Source organism: Balaenoptera musculus, chromosome 3 (genome assembly GCF_009873245.2).
Source record: "Balaenoptera musculus isolate JJ_BM4_2016_0621 chromosome 3, mBalMus1.pri.v3, whole genome shotgun sequence".
In the NCBI taxonomy this organism is placed as follows: domain Eukaryota; kingdom Metazoa; phylum Chordata; class Mammalia; order Artiodactyla; family Balaenopteridae; genus Balaenoptera; species Balaenoptera musculus.
This window is the reverse complement of record NC_045787.1, coordinates 146,655,763-146,676,543: the sequence shown is the minus strand read 5'-3', so window position 1 is coordinate 146,676,543 and position 20,781 is coordinate 146,655,763. Positions and strand designations below refer to the sequence as shown.

The 20,781-nt window shown below is 44.4% G+C and overlaps 1 protein-coding gene across 1 annotated transcript; it reads right to left on the bottom strand.

Moving 5' to 3' along the window:
* Positions 1-782: 782 nt before the first annotated feature.
* On the bottom strand, positions 783-19,625 carry BNIP1 (BCL2 interacting protein 1). Its single transcript, XM_036848957.1, has 6 exons — positions 19,248-19,625; positions 16,429-16,521; positions 12,223-12,314; positions 8,622-8,723; positions 7,694-7,812; positions 783-1,475 (listed from the first exon to the last, which is right to left on the bottom strand). The coding sequence occupies exons 1-6, from the start codon at positions 19,593-19,595 to the stop codon at positions 1,279-1,281; spliced, it is 951 nt and encodes a 316-aa protein (XP_036704852.1). The 5' UTR covers positions 19,596-19,625; the 3' UTR covers positions 783-1,278.
* Between the last annotated feature and the right edge of the window lie 1,156 nt (positions 19,626-20,781).

Below are 20,781 nucleotides of genomic sequence, written 5' to 3'. Positions count from 1 at the left end.
CTGCTATCCCCCAGGCCTCAACAGAACTCAGGCCCAGACAGGCCCCAGCTTATCACTGGCTTCACTCTCTTGGTTATATTTAGCTCTGGACCTCAAAGAGAAAGGTGTGGGCCAGCCCCTGAGACAGCGCACACCCCCAGGCCAGGCCAGGCCACTGTGCGTAGAAAGAGGGTGTCTGCCACATCCTCTTCAGACACTGGCATGAGCCTCCTCCAGGAGGGGGCTGGGTGCACCCTCCTTCCTGAGAGTCTGCGGGATCTTGTTCGTCTTGCTCCTTGAGGGAGGGACCACGGCAGTGTCTGTAACACCCTGCATGTGGCTGTTGATTAATCATTCTTTGTTGAGTGAACAAATCAATGATCCAAATTCATGTTCCAGAAATCTGGACATCAAGACAGGCACATGAATTCCCAGAGGGATACCTTAGAAAACCGAATGCATTTCATGCTATTAAATAGTCAACTTGGGACTTCCCTGGTGGCGCAGTGGTTAAGAATCCGCCTGCCAATGTAGGGGACAGGGGTTCGAGCCCTGGTCCCGGAAGATCCCACGTGCCGCGGAGCAACTAAGTTCGTGCGCCACAACTACTGAGCCTGCACTCTAGAGCCCGCGAGCCACAACTACTGAAGCCCATACGCCTAGAGCCTGTGCTCCGCAACAAGAGGAGCCACCGCAGTGAAGAGTAGCCGCCACTCGCCACAACTAGAGAAAGCCCGCGTGCAGCAACAAAGACCCAACGCAGCCAAAAATAAATAAATAAATAAATAAATAAATTTTTTTAAATAAAAAAATAATTTAGTCAACTTTATTCAAGGAATGGATGTGAGTTTCCATCCTCCTCTTTCTCCCTTTTCTCTTCCCTCCTCCAGATCTGGCATTAAGGCTGCAGCGGGGGAGGGGTACCCAAGAGGGACATCAAATCCTGGAGGCCGGCCTAAGGCTGCAGCGGGGGAGGGGTACCCAAGAGGGACATCAAATCCTGGAGGCCGGCCTGAGTGCCCCAAGTGGCAGCCACCACAGTGTGCGACAGCTCTTGGAGTCCCTGTGTCTCTGCAGGTGTCCCGATGACAGGCCTCCCTCCCCTTGCTCTGTTCGCCCCTTACACGCCAGCCACCTGCAGAAGCTCAGGAAGGCGGGGCTGTGTCTCCATCCGACCTGCTGAGCGACTGGAGCAGACTGGGGGGCGTGGATCAGTCTGGCGGCCGGGGCCAGAGCTCAGGAGCGTGGCTGGATCCTGACATTGGAACTCAAAGGGCAAAAGCTGGCAGCTCTCAGGTCTTACAAAAATGGAAAGAGCCGCTTTTTCACAATATAGAGAACCGTAGCAAGAAAGAGGGCGAGCGCAAGGAAAATGAGAAGCTTGTCAGTCAGCTCTCGGCGATTATATTTTGTGATGAGCTTCCGTCCCAACTGGATGGTCCCCGACATGGACTTGAATTCTTCATTTGCATCCAGGATAGTCCGTGAAGAATTAACTGAAACAAAAGAGGGAGGGAGCCTGACTAAGAAACTGTACAACACCGAATCCAAAGACTCTGCTCTGCCAGCTGGGTTCCCCGTAATTAACACTGTGCTCGGAAGCAAGTTCCTCTGAGCCAGGGCAAAGGATGTGAACAGAGGCAACTCAGAGGAGCACAGAACAAGGACAGGGGAAGGAGAGGCAGTTCCCTGGGTCTCTCCCAGCTCAGGGAAGGATAAGGTTTGTTTACATACACTGTCACAGGGCCATAACTAGGAGTCCTCCCAACATGGACATCACCAGGGAAAAGGGCAGAGGATGGTTCCTTTCCTCGCCACCAACCTCTGCTTTCTGGAGGCAGGCGCTGCTGAGAAGAACCCCCGGCTGCAAAACTAACACGGGTGACCGTGGACAGGCACTGTGAGGTCTCTGTGGGGGCAGGGCTGGGGGGCAGGACTTGCCGCCTGTGAGGTGCACCCGCCGGGGCGTCTGGTGGTCAGATCTGCTCTTTGTGGGATTGTGAAGGGGCAAGGATGTCCTGGGCCCTGCCACATGCCCTCACACGCGCCAGTCCTGCAGTCCTGGGACACTGGCTGTAGCTTTAAACACATAACACCTGTGCTCCAGCCCCTGTGTGAAACCTAAAAGGAGGCATGTGTCCCTTAAGGCTCGTTATGCCCACATGTCAAACTAACTGGAGTGTGGGTTTCTGGACCTGACACTTGAGGAGGAAGGTTTCCCTGGCAAGATTCCTCTACAAAGCATAACAGGGCATCATCAGAACATCCACAGAATGAAACATGTTGTCAGGTGAGAAGGTGAGGCGTGAAGGACAACATGTGAAACGTTTCCATTTATGTAAGAAAGAAGGGGATAGGTAACATTTAATTTCCTTGTGCTCTGTGTGCTGGAGGGTCTCAGAAGGCTATGAAAGAGACTGGTAACAGTGCGCACCTCTGGCACCAGACCTGGAGGTCACGGGCAGGGGGAGGTCAGAAGGGAGAGCAGTCTTTCTGTTTCCCTCCTGTACTGTCCAGGGCTGTGCAGCCTGGAATGACGGCCACTAGACACATGTGACACCTGAGTGTGTAAAATGTATCCAATCCAAACTGCCATGTGTCTGTGGGTAAAATACCCACACGATTTCAGAGCTCTAGTGTGGAAAAAAAAAAAAGGAATGTCAAATATCTCAATAATTTTCACTATGAATTGTATATTGAAATGGTTAAATACACGATTACAATTAATTTCATATGTTTGTTTTTACTTTTTTTAATGTGTCTAATGAAAAATTTTAAGTGAATGTATGTGGCTCCCATTATGTTTCCATGGGACAGTGCTGTCCTGGAGGTTTTTTTCCTTAACCATGTAATTTATATTACCTTTTCACAAAATTACAAGTTAATTAACAGATAAAAGAAATTACCAGAGGAAACAGAGTAGCGTTTTGAAAAACACAGGTTAGAGAAGAGCTAAAACCGATCCTTCTCAAACTCTTCCAAAAAATTGCAGAGGGAGAAACACTCCCAAATTCATTCTACGAAGCCACCATCACCCTGATACCAAAACCAGAAAAAGATATCACAAAAAAGAAAATTATAGACCAATATCACTGATAAACACAGATACAAAAATCCTGAACAAAATACTAGCAAACAGAATCCAACAGCACATTAAAAGGATCATACACCATGGTCAAGTGGGATTTATCTCAGGGAGGCAAGGATTCTTCAATATATGCAAATCAATCAATGTGATACACCTCATTAACAATTTAAGGAATAAAAACCATATGATCATCTCAATAGATGCAGAAAAAGCTTTTGACAAAATTCAACACCTATTTATGATAAAAACTCTCCAGAAAATGGGCACAGAGGGAACCTACCTCAACATAATAAAGGCCATATATGACAAATCCACAGCAAGCATCATACTCAGTGGTGAAAAACTGAAAGCATTTCCTCTAAGATCAGGAACAAGACAAGGATGTCCACTCTCGCCACTCTTATTCAACATAGTTTTGGAAGTCCTAGCCACAGCAATCAGAGAAGAAAAAGAAATAAAAGGAATCCAAATCGGAAAAGAAGAAGTAAAACTGTCACTGTTTGCCGATGACATGATACTATACATAGAAAATCCTAAAGATGCCACCAGAAAACTACTAGAATTAATCAATGACTTTGGTAAGGTTCCAGGATACAAAATTAATGCACAGAAATCTCTGGCATTCCTATACACCAACAACGAAAAATCAGAAGGAGAAATTAAGGGAACACTCGCATTTACCATTGCAACAAAAAGAATAAAATACCTAGGAATAAACCTGCCTAAGGAGGCGAAAGACTTGTACTCAGAAAACTATAAAACACTGATGAAAGAAATCAAAGATGACATAAACAGATGGAGAAATATACCATGTTCTTGGATTGGAAGAATCAATATTGTGAAAACGACTAAACTACCCAAAGCAATCTACAGATTCAATGCAATCCCTATCAAACTACCAATGACATTCTTCACAGAATTAGAACAAAAAATTTTACAATTTGTATGGAAACATAAAAGACCCCCGAAGAGCCAAAGCAATCTTGAGAAAGAAAAATGGAGTTGGAGGAATCAGGCTCCCTGACTTCAAACTATACCACAAAGCTACAGTAATCAAGACAGTATGGTACTGGTACAAAAACAGAAATATAGATCAATGGTACAGGATAGAATGCCCAGAGACAAACCCACACACATATGGGCACGTAATTTAGGACAAAGGAGGCAAGAACATACAATGGAAAAAGACAGCCTCTTCAATTAAGAGGCGCTGGGGAAACTGGACAGCTACGTGTAAAAGAATGAAATTAGAACACTCCCTAACACCATACACAAAAATAAACTCCAAATGGATTAAAGACTTAAATGTAAGACCAGACACTATAAAGCTCTTAGAGAAAAACACAGGAAAAACACTCTTTGACATAAACCACAGCAAGATCTTTTTTGACCCACCTCTTAGAGTAACGGAAATAAAAACAAAGATAAACAAATTGGACTTAATTAAACTTCAAAGCTTTTGCACAGCAAAGGAAACCATAAACAAGACAAAAAGACAACATTCAGAATGGGAGAAAATATTTGCAAATGAAACAACAGACAAAGGATTTATGCCCAAAATGTACAAAACAGTTCATGGGGCTCAATATCAAAAAAACAAACAATCCAGTTAAAAAATGGGTGGAAGACCTAAATAGACATTTCACCAAGGAAGACATACAGATGGCCAAGAGGCACATGAAAAGATGCTCAACATCACTAATTATTAGAGAAATGCAACTCAAAACTACAATGAGGTATCACCTCACACCAGTCAGAATGGCCATTATAAAAAAATCTAGAAACAATAAATGCTGGAAAGGGGGTGGTGAGAAGGGAACTCTCCTGCACTGTTGGTGGGAATGTAAATTGATACAACCACTATGGAGAACAGTATGGAGGTTCCTTAAAAAACTAAAAATAGAAATACCTTATGACCTAGCAATCCCACTACTGGGCATATACCCTGAGAAAACCATAATTCAGAAAGAGACATGTACCACAATGTTCATCACAGCACTATTTACAAGAGCCAGGACATGGAACCAGCCTAAATGTCCATCGACAAATGAATGGATAAAGAAGGTGTGGCACATATATACAATGGAATATTATTCAGCCATAAAAAGAAATGAAATTGAGTTATTTGTAGTGAGGTGGATGGACCTAGAGTCTGTCATACAGAGTGAAGTCAGAAAGAGAAAAACAAATACCGTATGCTAATGCACATATATGGAATCAAAAAAAAAAACTGGTACTGATGAACCTAGTTGCAGGGCAGGAATAAAGAGGTAGACATAGAGAATGGACTTGAGGACATGGGGTGGGAGGGGGAAGCTGGGGTGAAGTGAGAGTAGCATCGACATATATACACTACCGAATGTAAAATAGTTGGCTGGTGGGAAGCGGCCGCATGGCACAGGGAGGTCAGCTCAGTGCTTTGTGACCACCTACAGGGGTGGGATAGGGAGGATGGGAGGGAGGCTCAAGAGGGAGGGGATATGGGGACATGTGTATGCATATGGCTGATTCGCTTTGTTGTGCAACAGAAACTAACACAGTATGGTGAAGCAATTATACTCCAATAAAGATCTATTAAAAAAAAAACACAGAGAAGGGGTAAAAACAAACACTCATGTAACAAAAATCCCTCTCAGCCCTCTTTCTCCATGCCTGCTGCCATTTTGAAAACCTAAGTAAGAACCTGTTAAGTAAAAACCTAATAGGCCTTTCTTTTTTAAACTTTCTTTACAGAGAATTTTAACCATCACAAAAGTAGATATATAATATCATGAAGTGCCATGTGGCATCACCCACACACATGAACCACCAACTCCCTGGCAGTCCTGTCCCCTCACGACCCCCATTCAATGCCCCCCACCTACAATTTTGTAGCAAATACCAGACATCATATCCTTAATGGGCTTTTTAAAAAAAATTGTGGTCCTAAAAGACTTTTGAATTTGTGAGTCATAAAGAAAGGATTGAAAACTGCATTCTTTGACTTCCCTGGTGGCGTAGTGGTCAGGAATCCTCCTGCCAATGCAGGGGACACGGGTTCGAGCCCTGGTCCGGGAAGATCCCACATGCTGTGGAGCAACTAAGCTCATGCGCCACAACTACTGAGCCTGCGCTCTAGAGCCCGTGCTCCGCAACAAAGAGAAGCCACCGCAACGAGAAGCCCGCACACCGCAACGAAGAGTAGACCCAACACAGCCAAAAATAAATAAGTAAAAAAAAAAAAAAAAAAAAAGAACTGCATTCTTCTTTCTTCAATGGCTCTCTCTCCTACAAAATGTACCTCAGAAACCATCAGGATCTGTGCACCCTTCTCACCACTTAAATATATGGCCTGTTTCTGATATACGTGCTGGGTGTGGGTGTCCTGTCACCCGCACCAGAGGCAGAAAAGCCCTCGATTCCAAGGCCAGGCCAGCTCCTCCCTCTCACGTTCTCCAAGGCCTCTCCCCAGGCTCAGGCCATGACCCCGGTGCACATTCAGAGGAGGTGACCAGCTGGTTCCGAGCCTAAATGCCCAGAAAATTTTCAAACACAGGGAGTGACCTTGGGGACAAGCTGCTTGCTTTCCTTTTGCTTCTGCCTGTTTTGATAGTACACTGAAAAAAAAAAAAAGAGTGGTTCAAAATTACAGATAATTTTTAGGGGTGATAATGGTATTGTGGTTTTGTTTTGTTTATTTTTTGTTTCAAGAGTCTCTTATCTTTTAGAGAGACATACTGAAATATTTATATGGATGACGTCTGAGATTTGCTTCAAAGTAATCCAGATGAGAGCATAGTGAGGACAGAGTTGAAACAAGATTGGCCAGGAATTGACAACTGCTGGAGCTGGGTGATGGGTTCCTGGGACTCATGTACCAGGCTCTCTACTTTTGTCTATGTGTAAAATCTTCCAAAAGTATTTCAAACAGTAAACTCTCTTCCTGTTTTCCTACATGGAGGATCCTGGGCAGGGCAGATTCTCTTCTGTGTTATAAGGGAGACATCATGGAAAAGCTGTTGGGGAGACCCAGATGGTCTCCGGAAGCTTCTTCTGTGGCCTTTGACTGCATCTTTTAAAAGGAGCTCACAGGACTTCCCTGGCGGTCCAGTGATTAGGACTCCGTGCTTCCACTGCATGGGGCACGGGTTCGATCCTTGGTCGGGGAATTAGGATCCCGCATGTCGCATGGTGCAGCCCAAAAATAAAGAAATAAAAGGAGTTCACAGTAAAAATAACATTGGGGAGTACAACTGTAAGCTGATGAAATCCTAGCAGACTAGCTGGCAGCCAATAACTGATCATCTCTCTGCCTGGCCAGGGGGGTCCCCAGAGCCCTAGATGAGAAACAGACTCCCAGGCCCCTCCTCCAGCCTTGCTGGCACCCACTCTGCAGGAGAGCCCCTGGGAGTGCTTCTGCACATTTTGATGGGGGTGTGTGGATCTTGTAGTACAACTATAAAAACCGAAAAGGGAAATGAGAGCGGCATATCCCACTCTGGGTAAGACCAGGCTGTCGAAGAAGTGAGAAGCCACACAGATCAGTAAGCTTGGGGGCGGATGGGGGCAGAGGTGGAGGAGCCCGGGGGCAAGGGCTCTGGAGCCCGTATCTCCGGGAGCAGCTTCCCACTGCAGGCCCGGCTTTACCCAGCGTCTGCATGGCTTCCTCGCTCTGCTGGACCTGCTGGGACATCATCCTGCTGATCCCCATGAGGCTCTCTGTGATGGCACTGGACGTCTGGGCCAGGCTCTCTTTGGCGGTTTTCCTAGAAGTCCAGAGTGGGAGGAGGAATGTCAACAAAAGCCCGGCTGCAGGAAAGCCCCAGATTCAAATGAGATCCCATTTTTTAATCTATCGAATTAGTACATATGTTTAAACGATCATAGTCAGTGGTGACAAAGGCGTGCTGAGAGCATGCTCTTAGAGACAGCTGATAGGAACGTAAACTGGTGCTACCTTCTGAAAGCCATCTGGCGATATGTATTAGGAGCCTTAGAAATGTTCACGCCTTTGAACCAATAATCTCATCTGGGAATCTCTCCAAAGGAAACATCCAGAATGTGGACAAAGCCTTATGTACTGACATGTGCCCTGGTGTGTTATTTATAACACTGACAAACTAGAAATATAAACACACACAAACAGGGGATTAGTTAATATAAGGGAATACTATATACTATTAACATTTGTTTAAAGAGCTTTTTAAAAAAACATGTAAGTCTTTGTGCAATGATACTAAGTGAAGAAGAGTAGGAGACTAAATTTTATGTATGGTATGATATTGACTTTATAAAAAATATGGAAGAAAAAATAATGAGAGGAGGCAATATATCAAAACGTTTGTGAGTAGTACAATTATGACTTACTTTCAGCTTGTTATTCATATTTTTCTTTATATTACTAATTTACTACAAATAAGAATATATTTCTTTCATACTTAAAAAAATATTACTTATAAAATTAAATACTAATTTTATACTGAAAACAAGAGGGGGTTCCCCACAGTGGGTTTTGCACCTTGCCGATTGCTCTTTATTCTGTCACCAGAGCCCAGAAAGACAAAAAGACAGATACCTTTGCCTGAAGAGGTCTCCTCCCTGGAGAAGTTCTGCTTTCTCTAGGTTGTCGATAGCAATTTTGCAAGTGAGATTTGCCTTCCTCCATGAGGTCTGATTGCTGGAATCAGAAGGGTCATGTGTGAGTTTCTGTTGATGCCACCAGGCTGTCAGTTCAAGTCACAGCAGGTCTTCCTTCCAGCCAGGGAGTGATGGGAAGGCCACCCGAGTTTGGCCCAGGGTCCATCCCCGCCTCCCACCACTTCCTCCTCTTGGTTGCCCCAGCAACTGCTCCAGCTCAGGCTCCAACACCTCTTGTCTGGATCCTGGAGGCTGTCTCTGGGTTGTTTTCCTACCGCCCATTAACTGTCCCTCTCCCCCCAGGACAGCCACAGGGAGCAACCTGGCCATAGCATGCCTCTGTTTACAGCCCACAATGGCTCCAGACTTCAGGGTAACATCCAGACTTCCCAGCGGGGCACACGAGGCCCCGTTCAAGGTCATCTCTTACACATTACTGCCTTGCCTTGTGTGCGGCTTGGTTCTGTTCCTCGAGAACCATGCCTCGCTCATCTTTGTATCACCAGTACCCAGAACAACAGTTATTGGCCCATTAGCTGCTCAATCAATATGTGTAATAGGAAGTAGAAAAATCATTACAAGACAGTCTTCTTCAGTATTTCTTCAAGATTTGCTGTTCTTTACAAACCACAGACCAATCACGGACAACACAAACACACTGTATTAGAAGAGTCCAGTCTGACATGATTTAGTTACATTTTTTACCTGATCTCCTTGTGAGAAACAACTCAAATTTGGTGACCAGTTCCCTGGAGTTTGAGTGGGGTCTTTTTTTAAAAAAATATTTTATTGAAGTTGATATATAATGTTGATATAGTTGATATATAATGTGTTAATTTCTGCTGAATAGCAAAGTGACTCAGTTATACGTATATATATATATTTTTTTTCATATTCTTTTCCATTATGGTTTATCACAGGATATTGAATATGGTTCCCTGTGCTATACAGTAGGACCTTGTTGTTTATCCATCTTATATATACTAGTTTGCATCTACTAATCCCAAACTCCCAGTCCTTCCCTCCCCCACTCCCCCTTGGCAACCACAAGTCTGTTCTGTCTGTGAGTCTGTCTATCTGTTTCATAGATATGTTCATTTGTGTCGTATTTTAGATTCCACTTATAAGTGATATCATATGGTATCTGTCCTTCTCTTTCTGACTTACTTTGCTTAGTACGATAATCTCTAGGTTTGTTGCAAATGGTATTATTTTGTTCTTTTTTATGGCTGAGTAATATTCCATTGTATATATGTACCACATCTTCTTTATCCATTCATCTATCAATGGACATTTAGGTTGTTTCCATGTCTTGGCTATTGTGAATAGTGCTGCTATTTACATCAACATAGGGGTGCATGTATCTTTTCGAATTATAGTTTTGTCTGGGTATATGCCCAGAAGTGGGATTGCTGGATCATATGGTAAGTCTATTTTTAGTTTTCTGAGGAACCTCCATACTGTTTTCCATAGTGGCTGCACCAATTTACATTAGAGTGAGGCCTTTGTTTGATGGACTATAAAAAAGTTAACTGGGCTCCTCGGAGAATCAAACCCATGCACTAGAACTCTTACGCAGCGGGCTCAAATCAATTGTGCTAACCCCCGGAATATTTAAAGAGGCAAATGAGAGTACACAAACTGATAGGGTGGTTTTGAATAGCACCTCTATGTTGAAAGTGTTCAAATGAGCTCTCTGATGCCTGACCAGCATCTGCTATGCCGTCTCACACCTAATATTTTAAAAGAATCAATTACATTTTCAACTGTTTACAAAGGAGTTCTGCTGGGCCCTGCAAGGCAGAGATGAATGAACAATAGTGCTTGCCCTCAGGGACTCACATTTACTGGGGAGAAAGACAAGCAAAAATATTTACTGTATAGTGTGACAAGCACGATAACCCAGGTAAGCACAAGTACTGTTTCAACACAAAATCGCCAAAGTATTAATTTACTGCTTTCTCTCCTCTACCCTGGAATTCCACATCCTGAATGGTCACTCGCAACTTTAAACCCATGCTGAGGTGATTTTGCTGGTGTTAACTTGCTAGATTTTACACAAGGGGTCTTCTTTACTCAGTGTTTATAATCTGAGTCCCCATGGTGGCCTAGGGAAAGGAAAGCCATCATGACACAAAGTCTCACTGGTCCCCACTCACACATCCCTCCCTCCTCACAGGAGCCTCTACCATGCCCATGTCTTTGTCAGTCCCTATCCTCCTGACAGCTGGGCGTTATAAACAGAGCTGCTGTCAGCAAGGATGATGCTGGAGAATTACTCAAATCAGAAGCAAAGCCATAGACAAATACAGATGTGACAGAGTTAGTCCAGTTAACAAGGATGAAGAGAAAACCTACAAGGATGGTGACACTGATAGGGACTTCAAAAGAGAAGGATCTGGCTACCAGGTGCTTGGAAAAGTTGATGGGGCCCTCAAATATTTTTGCAATAACAACCTTCTTTTTGATTGTGGTGCAAACATCAAATGTGAAGGGTCAGGTAGTTTCATGCTATCAGACAATTTTGTTGGATAAGTCCCCCAATTTCAATACCAAGAAACAGCACATACCTTCAGTTATATAATCAAGGATTAGCATATAGCTGCAATGAAAACCTCAATTTTATTTAACATAAGCTTATTTACATATTTTTGTTTCATTTTTTAAGATAAAGTCCCATTCAAAACTTTCTACAGGGCTTCCCTGGTGGCGCAGTGGTTGAGAGTCTGCCTGCCAATGCAGGGGACACGGGTTCGAGCCCTGGTCTGGGAGGATCCCACATGCCGCAGAGCAACTGGGCCCGTGAGCCACAACTACTGAGCCTTCGCGTCTGGAGTCTGTGCTCCGCAACAAGAGAGGCCGTGACAGTGAGAGGCCCGTGCACCGCGATGAAGAGTGGCCCCCGCTCGCCCCAACTAGAGAAAGCCCTCGCACAGAAACAAAGACCCAAAACACAGCCAAAAATAAATAAATTAATTAATTAATTAAAAAAAAAAACCAAAAACTTTCTGCATTTTGGTCTGTCTTCTTAAGATATCAATTCTCTTCAGATTAAAAAGAACCTTGTATTACTGGGACTTCCCTGGTGGTCCAGTGGTTAAGACTCCCTGCTCCCAATGCAGGGGACCCAGGCTCATTCCCCTGGTCAGGGAACTAGAGCCCACATGCCACAACTAAAGATCCTGCACGCACCAACGAAGATCCCGCGTGCTGCAACTAAGACCCAGTGTAGCCAAATAAATAAATATTAAAAAAAAAAAAAAAAAAAACGGACCTTGTATTACAAAAGCAACCATTTTCTGGCTTTTTAAAAAATATAAAATACAATATAATGTTAAATACGCTTTTGTAAACTATGCACAGTCTCACTTACCCAGCAGCCCCTGCTTGCCCCCCAGCTTTGAGAATTACATCCAGTCTGTGTATAAATGGCACAACTGAGTCATTAAGCTAGGTTTATTAGGTAAACCCTGGCACAAGCCTCACAGGGAGCAAGCAACCCAGCCAAGGCCACTAGCAGGAAGCCAGGCCCTACCTACCTGAGCATCTGCTTTTTGTGATTCTCCACTTCCTGGAGCAGAACTTGCTTCTCCGATTCTTTGTCTTGCTCTTTAGCCGACTGCTCAAGCTCCTGTGGGGGGAAAACAGCTCTAAATTAAAATGACTTTAAAAGCTAATACAAAACCGGAGAGCACTTCTATTTCTACCAGTTATGCAACAGCACTTGAAAACCCTCCTAGGGACTTCCCTGGTGGTCCAGTGGTTAAGAATCTGCCTTCCAATGCAGGGGATGTGGGTTTGATCCCTGGTCGGGGAAGTAAGATCCCACGTGCCACAGGGCAACTAAGCCCACATGCTCTAGAGCCCACGCGACACAACTAGAGAGCCCACGTGCCGCAACTACTGAGCCCGCGTGCCACAACTAGAGAGAAGCCCACATGCCTCAACTACTAAGCCCGCACCCTCTGGAGCCTGCGCACCGCAACGAAGGGCCCGCGTGCTGCAACGAGAGATCCCACATGCCACAACTAAGACCTGATGCAGCCAAATAAATAAATATTAGAAAAAAGAAAACTCTCCTAGAACGGAAGACTTAGGAATGCCAGTTCACATACAACAAACATCCTTTTACATAGATAGCTCAGTCTGCAGGAAAGTAAGGAGCATCCCCAGGACCACAAAACCAGAAGGGGACTAAGAGCCAGAGCGGTCTTCCTGTGAGGGATGTGAGGCTGCCCTGAAGCAGGAGATACACTTCTCTAATCTAGGGCATGCCTGAAAAGAAAAGGAAAAAAATACGACTATATAGGAGCCTACTGATTCCACTCTGAAATATGATGGAAATACCACACTGCTGTTGCTACATGCTTACTCTCGATCTCTGTACATATTTCATTTTAGATTGGCGGCAAAGAGGGTTTTAAAGTCCATGTGGGGGGACTTCCCTGGTGGCGCAGTGGTTAAGACTCCACACTCCCAATGCAGGGGGCCCAGGTTCGATCTCTGGCCAGGGAACTAGATCCCACACGCGTGCCGCAACTAAGAGTTCACATGCCACAACTAAGGAGCCAGTGAGCAGCAACTAAGGAACCCACCTGCCACAACTAAGGAGCAGGTGAGCTGCAACTAAGGAGTCCTCGAGCTGCAACTAAGGAGCCCACCTGCCACAACTAAGGAGCCCACCTGCTGCAACTAAGACCCAGCACAACCAAATAAATAAATAGTTATAAAAAAACAAAAAAAAATAAAGTCTATGTGGGGACAGAAAATGAAGCCTTGGCCATTTGAGGCCAGGAATTGGAACTGAGGACACCACAAAGCCAGGACCACAAAGGGATACACCCTCAGTGAAAAAGTGAACTAGGAAAATGTCTGTCACCCAGCACAGAGAAAATGTGGAAGCTTGTCCTTTTTTGCTGTGGGGTCTGGTTAGAAATATCTTCCCTGAGAATATATAACCATGGAGCTATCCTCACACTGATCTAGGATTCAAATTCATACTCCCTGAGTGGCTTCAGAAACTCCACAAGGAGAAATGAACATAAAAGTGCTCCCAGACTTGTGATAATCCCAGGAGACCTGGCAAAAGCAAATGCAAAAACCTTTGAAGAGACTTGCCTTCAATTCAGGCCACACAAAAGTCCCACCAGGAAGGGCTTCTGAAGAGGAGTACTCAGAGCCCAAAATAACCAAACACCAGGACCCAACCGTCCACCACAGTGACGGACAGCAGACCTAACAACCAGCTGTCTGAGACCCCCAAGAACTTCAGATGATGGAACTATCAGACAGACTATAATTAAAGATGCCAATATACCTTGAGTTTCATGTCATATTTTTTTAACTGAAGTATAGTTGATTTACAATATTGTGTTAGTTTCAGGTATATAGCAAAGTGATTCAGTTATACATATATATATTCCAATTCTTTTCCATTATAGGTTATTATAAGATTTGAATATAGTTCCCTGTGCTATACAGTAAATCCTTGTTGTTTATCTATTTTCTATACAGTGGTGTGTATCTGTTAATCCCAAACTCCTAATTTATCCCTCCACCACCCTTTCCCCTTTGTTAACCATAAGTTTGTTTTCTATGTCTGTGAGTATATTTCTGTTTTTATAAATAAGTTCATTTGTATTATTCTTTAGATTCCACATGTAAGTGATATCATATGATATTTGTCCTTCCCTGTCTGGTCATGTCATACTTTTGGCTTTCAAATTAAAACAAGTTCCAGTTTTAATCAAGCTATTGATGCAAAAACATAAACTATTAGCTCATTTATATACTAATTTATTTATTTATATGCTTGTTTATACACTAATAAATGTTTGGAGATGCAGATTAAAACTGGGATGGAGTCAATATTCACTGACCATGTGCAAAATTATTAGGGCCTTACTAGGTGCCAGGTGTACACTAGTGGTTGAAGAGCTGATGATCGGGAGGGAGGGACATAACAAATGTGTAAATGTATTGAGGTTATCTTACTTAGTGAAGGACATAAACGCTGGGTGAGCACACAGAAACTTAAACAGAAAGAACAAGGAAATACTTAAGGTGGTGAGTGTGGTTGGAGAGTTGAAGTCATATGAGTTGAAAAAAGGTCTTTTATGGAATAAATTTGCTTTAAAAAGCAAAAATCAGTCCAAATAAATGCCCTTTGACAGAGGACAGGCCAAAAATAAATTATGGCTATAAAAAAAGAATGAGGAAGCTTCCCAATACTGACATGGAAAGATTTCCAATACATATTAACTTTAAAAATGGTATTTTAGGGCTTCCCTGGTGGCGCAGTGGTTGGGAATCTGCCTGCTAATGCAGAGGTCACGGGTTCAAGCCCTGGTCTGGGAAGATCCCACATGCCACGGAGCAGCTGGGCCCGTGAGCCACAATTACTGAGCCTGCGCATCTGGAGCCTGAGCTCCGCAACAAGAGAAGCCGCGACAGTGAGAGGCCCGCGCACCGCGATGAAGAGTGGCCCCCACTTGCCACAACTAGAGAAAGCCGTCGCACAGAAATGAAGACCCAACACAGCCAAAAATAAATAAATTAATTAATTAATTTTTTTTAAAAGTGGTATTTTAGTCTGCTACCTTTTAGATGAGAAACGGGAAAGAAATAAGAAAACATTTGTCTTTTTTAGTATCTGAGTAGAGAAACTATGGAAAGATCCATAAGTAACATATAAGAGTGGTTACCTATTTGGAGGAGGGGAACAGAGAACAAATAAGGAGGCACACCTAAGATTTTCACTGCACTTTTTCCTGCCTGCCTATATTTACACACATATACGCATATATAAAAAACATGTGAAAGTAACAGCCTTTCTAAATTAAAAAATTAAAATGATTAAATCAGCACTAGAGATGGAGGTGGAAAGACATCAGCCAGGTTCAGTGACATTGCTGATATCTTAAAGTGAACTCCTTTGACAAAAACTGCATATTGCCAAAATTGCCCTTGAAAATCCCTTAGGAAGCAACGTACAGGACACAGACATACTGTTTTTCAGGGGCCAAACTGCCAGTTTTTCTATCATCTTTGGAACAGACTGTCTTCGTCTGGTAAGCAAAAACAGGGTTATTGGCTGGCATCTGGGGCCATGTCATAAAAAAAGCACAAGTCTTTAAATCCAAGAACCATATGCAGCGAGACCAGGTGCCCCAAGACCCGGACAGGAATGGCCAGATCCATGCCACCCATCTTACCCTCACTCAGGGCACAGCACAGAAACACCCATGCTATTCAGACTGCTACTTTTCTCACTCTATTGTTTTTGGAGACAGCACATATACCCTAGTCGAATTCAGGACTGTTACATGTGCATCTGATGTGACTGGAGACTACAGAAATAGAGAGGAAGAGGCTGGGCAAAGTGACAGCACGAAAAAAAAAACAGGGGACACTGGTAATGGATTGAGGTGGATGGGTTGGACAGAGCGGTAGAGAAAAGAAAGTAATGCAAGTGACCTCAGAGTTTTCAAGTTGAAAAATTCCCAGGACAATGGTGTCCCTACTATCTACCTGTAACATAGCTGGTAGTGCTGTGCATTCAAAAGTCCCTCATTTTTACCTGGATAGCAGGTTAGTACAGTTACCTCCACTGTCTGAACGTTTACTACTCCCCTGTCTGAACATCCACTGAAGGACCTGGACAGCCCTCGAGCAGAGGTTAGTCCCAGTTCCGAGCCCTGTTCATCGTCACCCAGTTTCAGCACCCCAGCTCTGCAGACACTCACCTGTATTCTGTGCCGCAACTGTTGAAACTTCTCTTTCACTTTAGTATTCAGTTCGGTAAGTGCACTTAATGGTCCTGAACAATCTCCAATATCCTAGGAGACATTGAAGAGATGAAGAGGTCTTTCTCAAGACAATGAAATGAAATGAAACCAGCTGTACAGTGAGAGTTGGCTTACAGCACAACTAAGTTTGGCCTACTGACTGTGATTCATCCTGATCTTTGCTGCTTACCTCTGCAACACAAGCAAAAACATTATAATTTACATTTTCTCATCCCTCTTTAGGTTAATTCTGAGCAAGCAACAAAAAAGCATAGATAGAAACAAAATTGTCTTGACTTATTAGTTCTTGAAGTTTAACAAAACGCCACCCAGCCATTATGAAAGACTTAAAGCAGCTTATACATCTGACAAGAATAAACATCCGAAAGAGATACTATAACTTTAGATCTTTCCAACTTGAAAATCAGGATGCTAAATTCCTGGCATCATATGACAAGATTAACTTCTCGATCTAATTTTACAAACCATCTATTATAAATCACACTGTTTATAGACATGTTTGAAGGTAGATTTAGAATTTGTTTCTGGACATTCAAAATTACCGGGGCCAGGTTTTTTGTTTTTGTTTTTTTGGTTTTTTTGCAAAAGGGCGGAGCTGGTTTTATTCAACAGTCTCAATACAAAAATAACCAAAATGTGTGCAGCAGCGGAATTAGGAAGGACCCTGCCTGACTTCTGCAAGAGTGGGCAGCCCCTTTTTCCCCACAGCCCTGCAGGGGCAGTCAGCTAGCGCAGAGAGCCTCAGGGCAAGGTAGCGGGCAGAGCTCTGCATGGGGGCCTGGCCTTAGCTAGTACTGTCCACTCTGAGCACTTCCATCCTCCCTGCCATTGTAAACACCATGCTCAGATCAGGTCTCCCCATGCTGGGCATCAACCCTGCCCCGCTGTTAGGTCCTCAACAGGACAAACTATCCTGGAAACTTCCTTCCATCCAGCCAGCCAGGAAGGTAGCAAATAAGAGGTGACGACTCGAGGAAGGATGGGCCACCCCAGCATGGTTGGGGGCACTGCCTTCCCCCAACACTCCTAGGTGGGCTGTCCCTGGGCTGACACAGTTCCCAAAGAGGCCACGGCGGCTCCCCAAGGCTGAAGGGAGTTGAGGCTGTGGTGGGCCCAGAGGGGAGCACTGGATTTCATTCCTAAGACCCTAGAGGCCCGGGGAGGGGAGGCCTGGGAGGCTCAGGCGTGCTCCGTGGGGCCGGGGCCACTGGCATGGGAGTGGGCAGGGGCTGCAGCCTGCAGGGGGCCAGCACTGGACTCTGGGGATGCCGGCAGAGGGGATGAGAGGCCGTCAGCGGAGTCTGTGTTGAGGTCCAGCCTCCAGTAAGCTTCACACAGAGGCAGACCATTAGCTTCGCAAAGACTTGAGCTAGACGAGTAATACTCCTCCAGCTCGTAGAGGTCTATGGAGACCTCATCCCAGGGCCAGGTTTTAAAGCAGGCCCTAGAGCCAGATTATGTGGATTCAAATTCTGGTTGTAGCAGTTTATTAGCTGTGTAACCTTGAAAGTTACTGAGTCCTCTGTGCCTCAGTTTCCTCATCACAACATACCCACTTCACAGACCAGGTACCTATGTAAAGGGTTTAGCAGAGGAGCTGGAACACAGTAAGAGTATGCTAAATCTAGCTATAATCAATTGTTCTCATCACGAGAATGCAAATGTTGGAAAATGCAAAAGGGCACGTAAGCAATTTAGATTATGTGAAAAGGCAATTTCATTTGTTCTGAATCTTAAATTTATTTTTCTAGAATTGGCCCAGATGTTTTGTAGTTTACACATGGGAAACGTGAAGTTCAAGAAGTTTAAATGTTTGCATCAAGTTGCCTCACTTGTTCTCTGGATTACTCGTTAAATCACAGTCCTTGCAACATATAATAAGCTATTAATTTGGTTTATTTTGCATCTGATTTCCGTGGGTAGCCTTACTTTCCTTCACCTTTTACGACAGCTAGTTGCAAACTGTGAGTCTACATCGAATGGTTAGTAACATTCGTTGGAAATGGAAACGATCTGCCTAAAAGGAAGGTTTTAAACTTTTGGTTTCTTTTTGCCAAACTCAAGGAACCATTTCTACATTCCTAACTCTCGCCTTGGCCAATTGGTTTACTGCAATACTACCTTCTACCCTTAATTGCCTTAAGGCAAAGGACCTCAATTACCCCATCTGTTAAACGAAAGAGTAGACTCTTAAGTCTTTTCTACAGACTGACTTTCCCTATCCGGGTCCCAGTTTTGCCAGTATCTGCTTTCTGATCCAGGCAGACTCGATTTCCTCATTTACAACAATCTCAACTACGGTCCAGGTGACGTTCGTTTCACGTAACGAACGGTGCCTCCCATGCCAGGTGACCTTTGGTGCCACGGGGCATCGGACCCAGGGAGCTGGCCAGCAGGGGGCGAGGCTAATGGCTTCCAGGACGCTACCAAAGGATGGAGAGAACGGTATCAGAAGGCGGGGCCAAGCAGGATGACAGGTAAGCTTTGAGGCTGTCGGGGGGGCGAGGCGACGGCCAGAGGTGTGTAGGGGAGAAGCCACAAAGGGGAAGCCTGGTCGGGGCTGAGGTGGAGGGGGTGTCCCGGAATAGGGCGAGCCAACGGCAGCCAGATGGAGTATCAAGGCCAATGGTCAAGGGGACGAAGGGGACGGGACCAAGGGGGAAAAGCTCGGGAGTGAGACCGCCGAGCTCACAGAAGGCCAGTGGAGCTTGGGTTTAGGGCTTCTGGACCCCGGCGTGGGGCCCGGGCATTAGTACCTGGATAAGCGCCTTCACCTCCAGATCGAATTTAACAATCTCTTGGTTACAGATCCTGACGTGGACGTCTTGGGGAACCGCCATGTTGGGAAAGCCGGCTACGGGCTGCCGCGGTGCCCAAGTTCCAACGCGTTTTCGCACCGGCTTCCTTCTTCCCCGTCGGGTCTTGCGGCAGCGCCCCCTAGAGACCGGCCTGCGGCGAGCGAGGATGGTAGCGTCGAGTCGTGTGGACTTTCCCTGACTCGTGGGAAAAATCAGTCGGCCTCTTGGTGTGGACCTAGTAAGACGGAGAGAAAGAGAGGAGGGAATTATCAGCAAGGCTTTAACAGGGGCCTCTCTTCCGCCCATCAGTCATTCTAATGACTGCATATTTTTTGCATAGAGGGGGGAAAAAGACTGGAGGAAAAGTATCAATTGGGATGTCTCTGGAAGGTGGAATTAACAGTTTTTTATATTTCTTTAAACTTTCTTGTATTTTTCATATTTTCTACAGTGAATATAAATTGTGGAGTGAAAGAAAACAAAGACAAATGTTGTTATCATTACTTTTTTAAATGTATGGAATTCAAGGCAGTTTGCTAGGGTACTTCCTGTCAGTCCAGCCCACGGTCCAAGGGATCTTTCTAAAACGCACAACTGATCAAGTCACATTCCAGCTTACACCCCTTCACTGGCTCCTGGTGGTTCCCTTTTGTGTACAATTGGATTTAATAAATTTACCTCGCTGGAGTAGTTTTGATGGATTAATGTAGTTTTGATGGAAATAATTAAGAATAGACCCTCAACAGATGGAGGCTCTTTCATTGTATTTTTCTTATTAACTAATCCAAGTTTCTTAGCTGGACCTCAAGGGCATCAGGTACCCCACCCACCCCTGTCTCCTTCCTGGATTCTTCAAGCTCTTTTTGGACCTGTGGCCTTGGAGGGAACACCCTCCCTTAAGGTGTTCATCACCCCACTGCACCTAATAAACAGGCTGTATATTGCAGGCTTGAGCATCTGCCCTGGCTTGAATCCTGCTTGACAACCCACTTCACATCTCTGTGCTTCAGTCTCCTCAGAGGCTAAATGCTGGTGATCACAGCACTGAGTGAAAGATTAAAAGAGGTAATACATAAAAAGCACCAAGCACAATGTAGTAATGTGGTACATGGTAAGAATGCAATGCACATGACTGCTATTATTATATTACTGACATTTGTGGAGCACTTCCCTTGTGCCAGGTACTTTGTACTAAGTGCTTTATGTGTATCATTCTAACTTAACTCTCACAACAACCCTGTGAGGTAGAGTTATCCACTTTTTACAGATGAGGAAACAGGCACAGAGAGATAATGACTTGCCCAGAAAAAGTGGAATTGCTAGGTCAAAGGATATATGCATTTTAAAATTCTGATACATGTTACCGAATTGCTCTTCACAGAAGTTATATCAATTTACACTCCCACCAGCAATGTGGTACAAATGCCTGCTTTCTCATGGCCTTGTACACATGGTGTGTTAACAAACACTGGGATTTTTGCCAATCTGATTA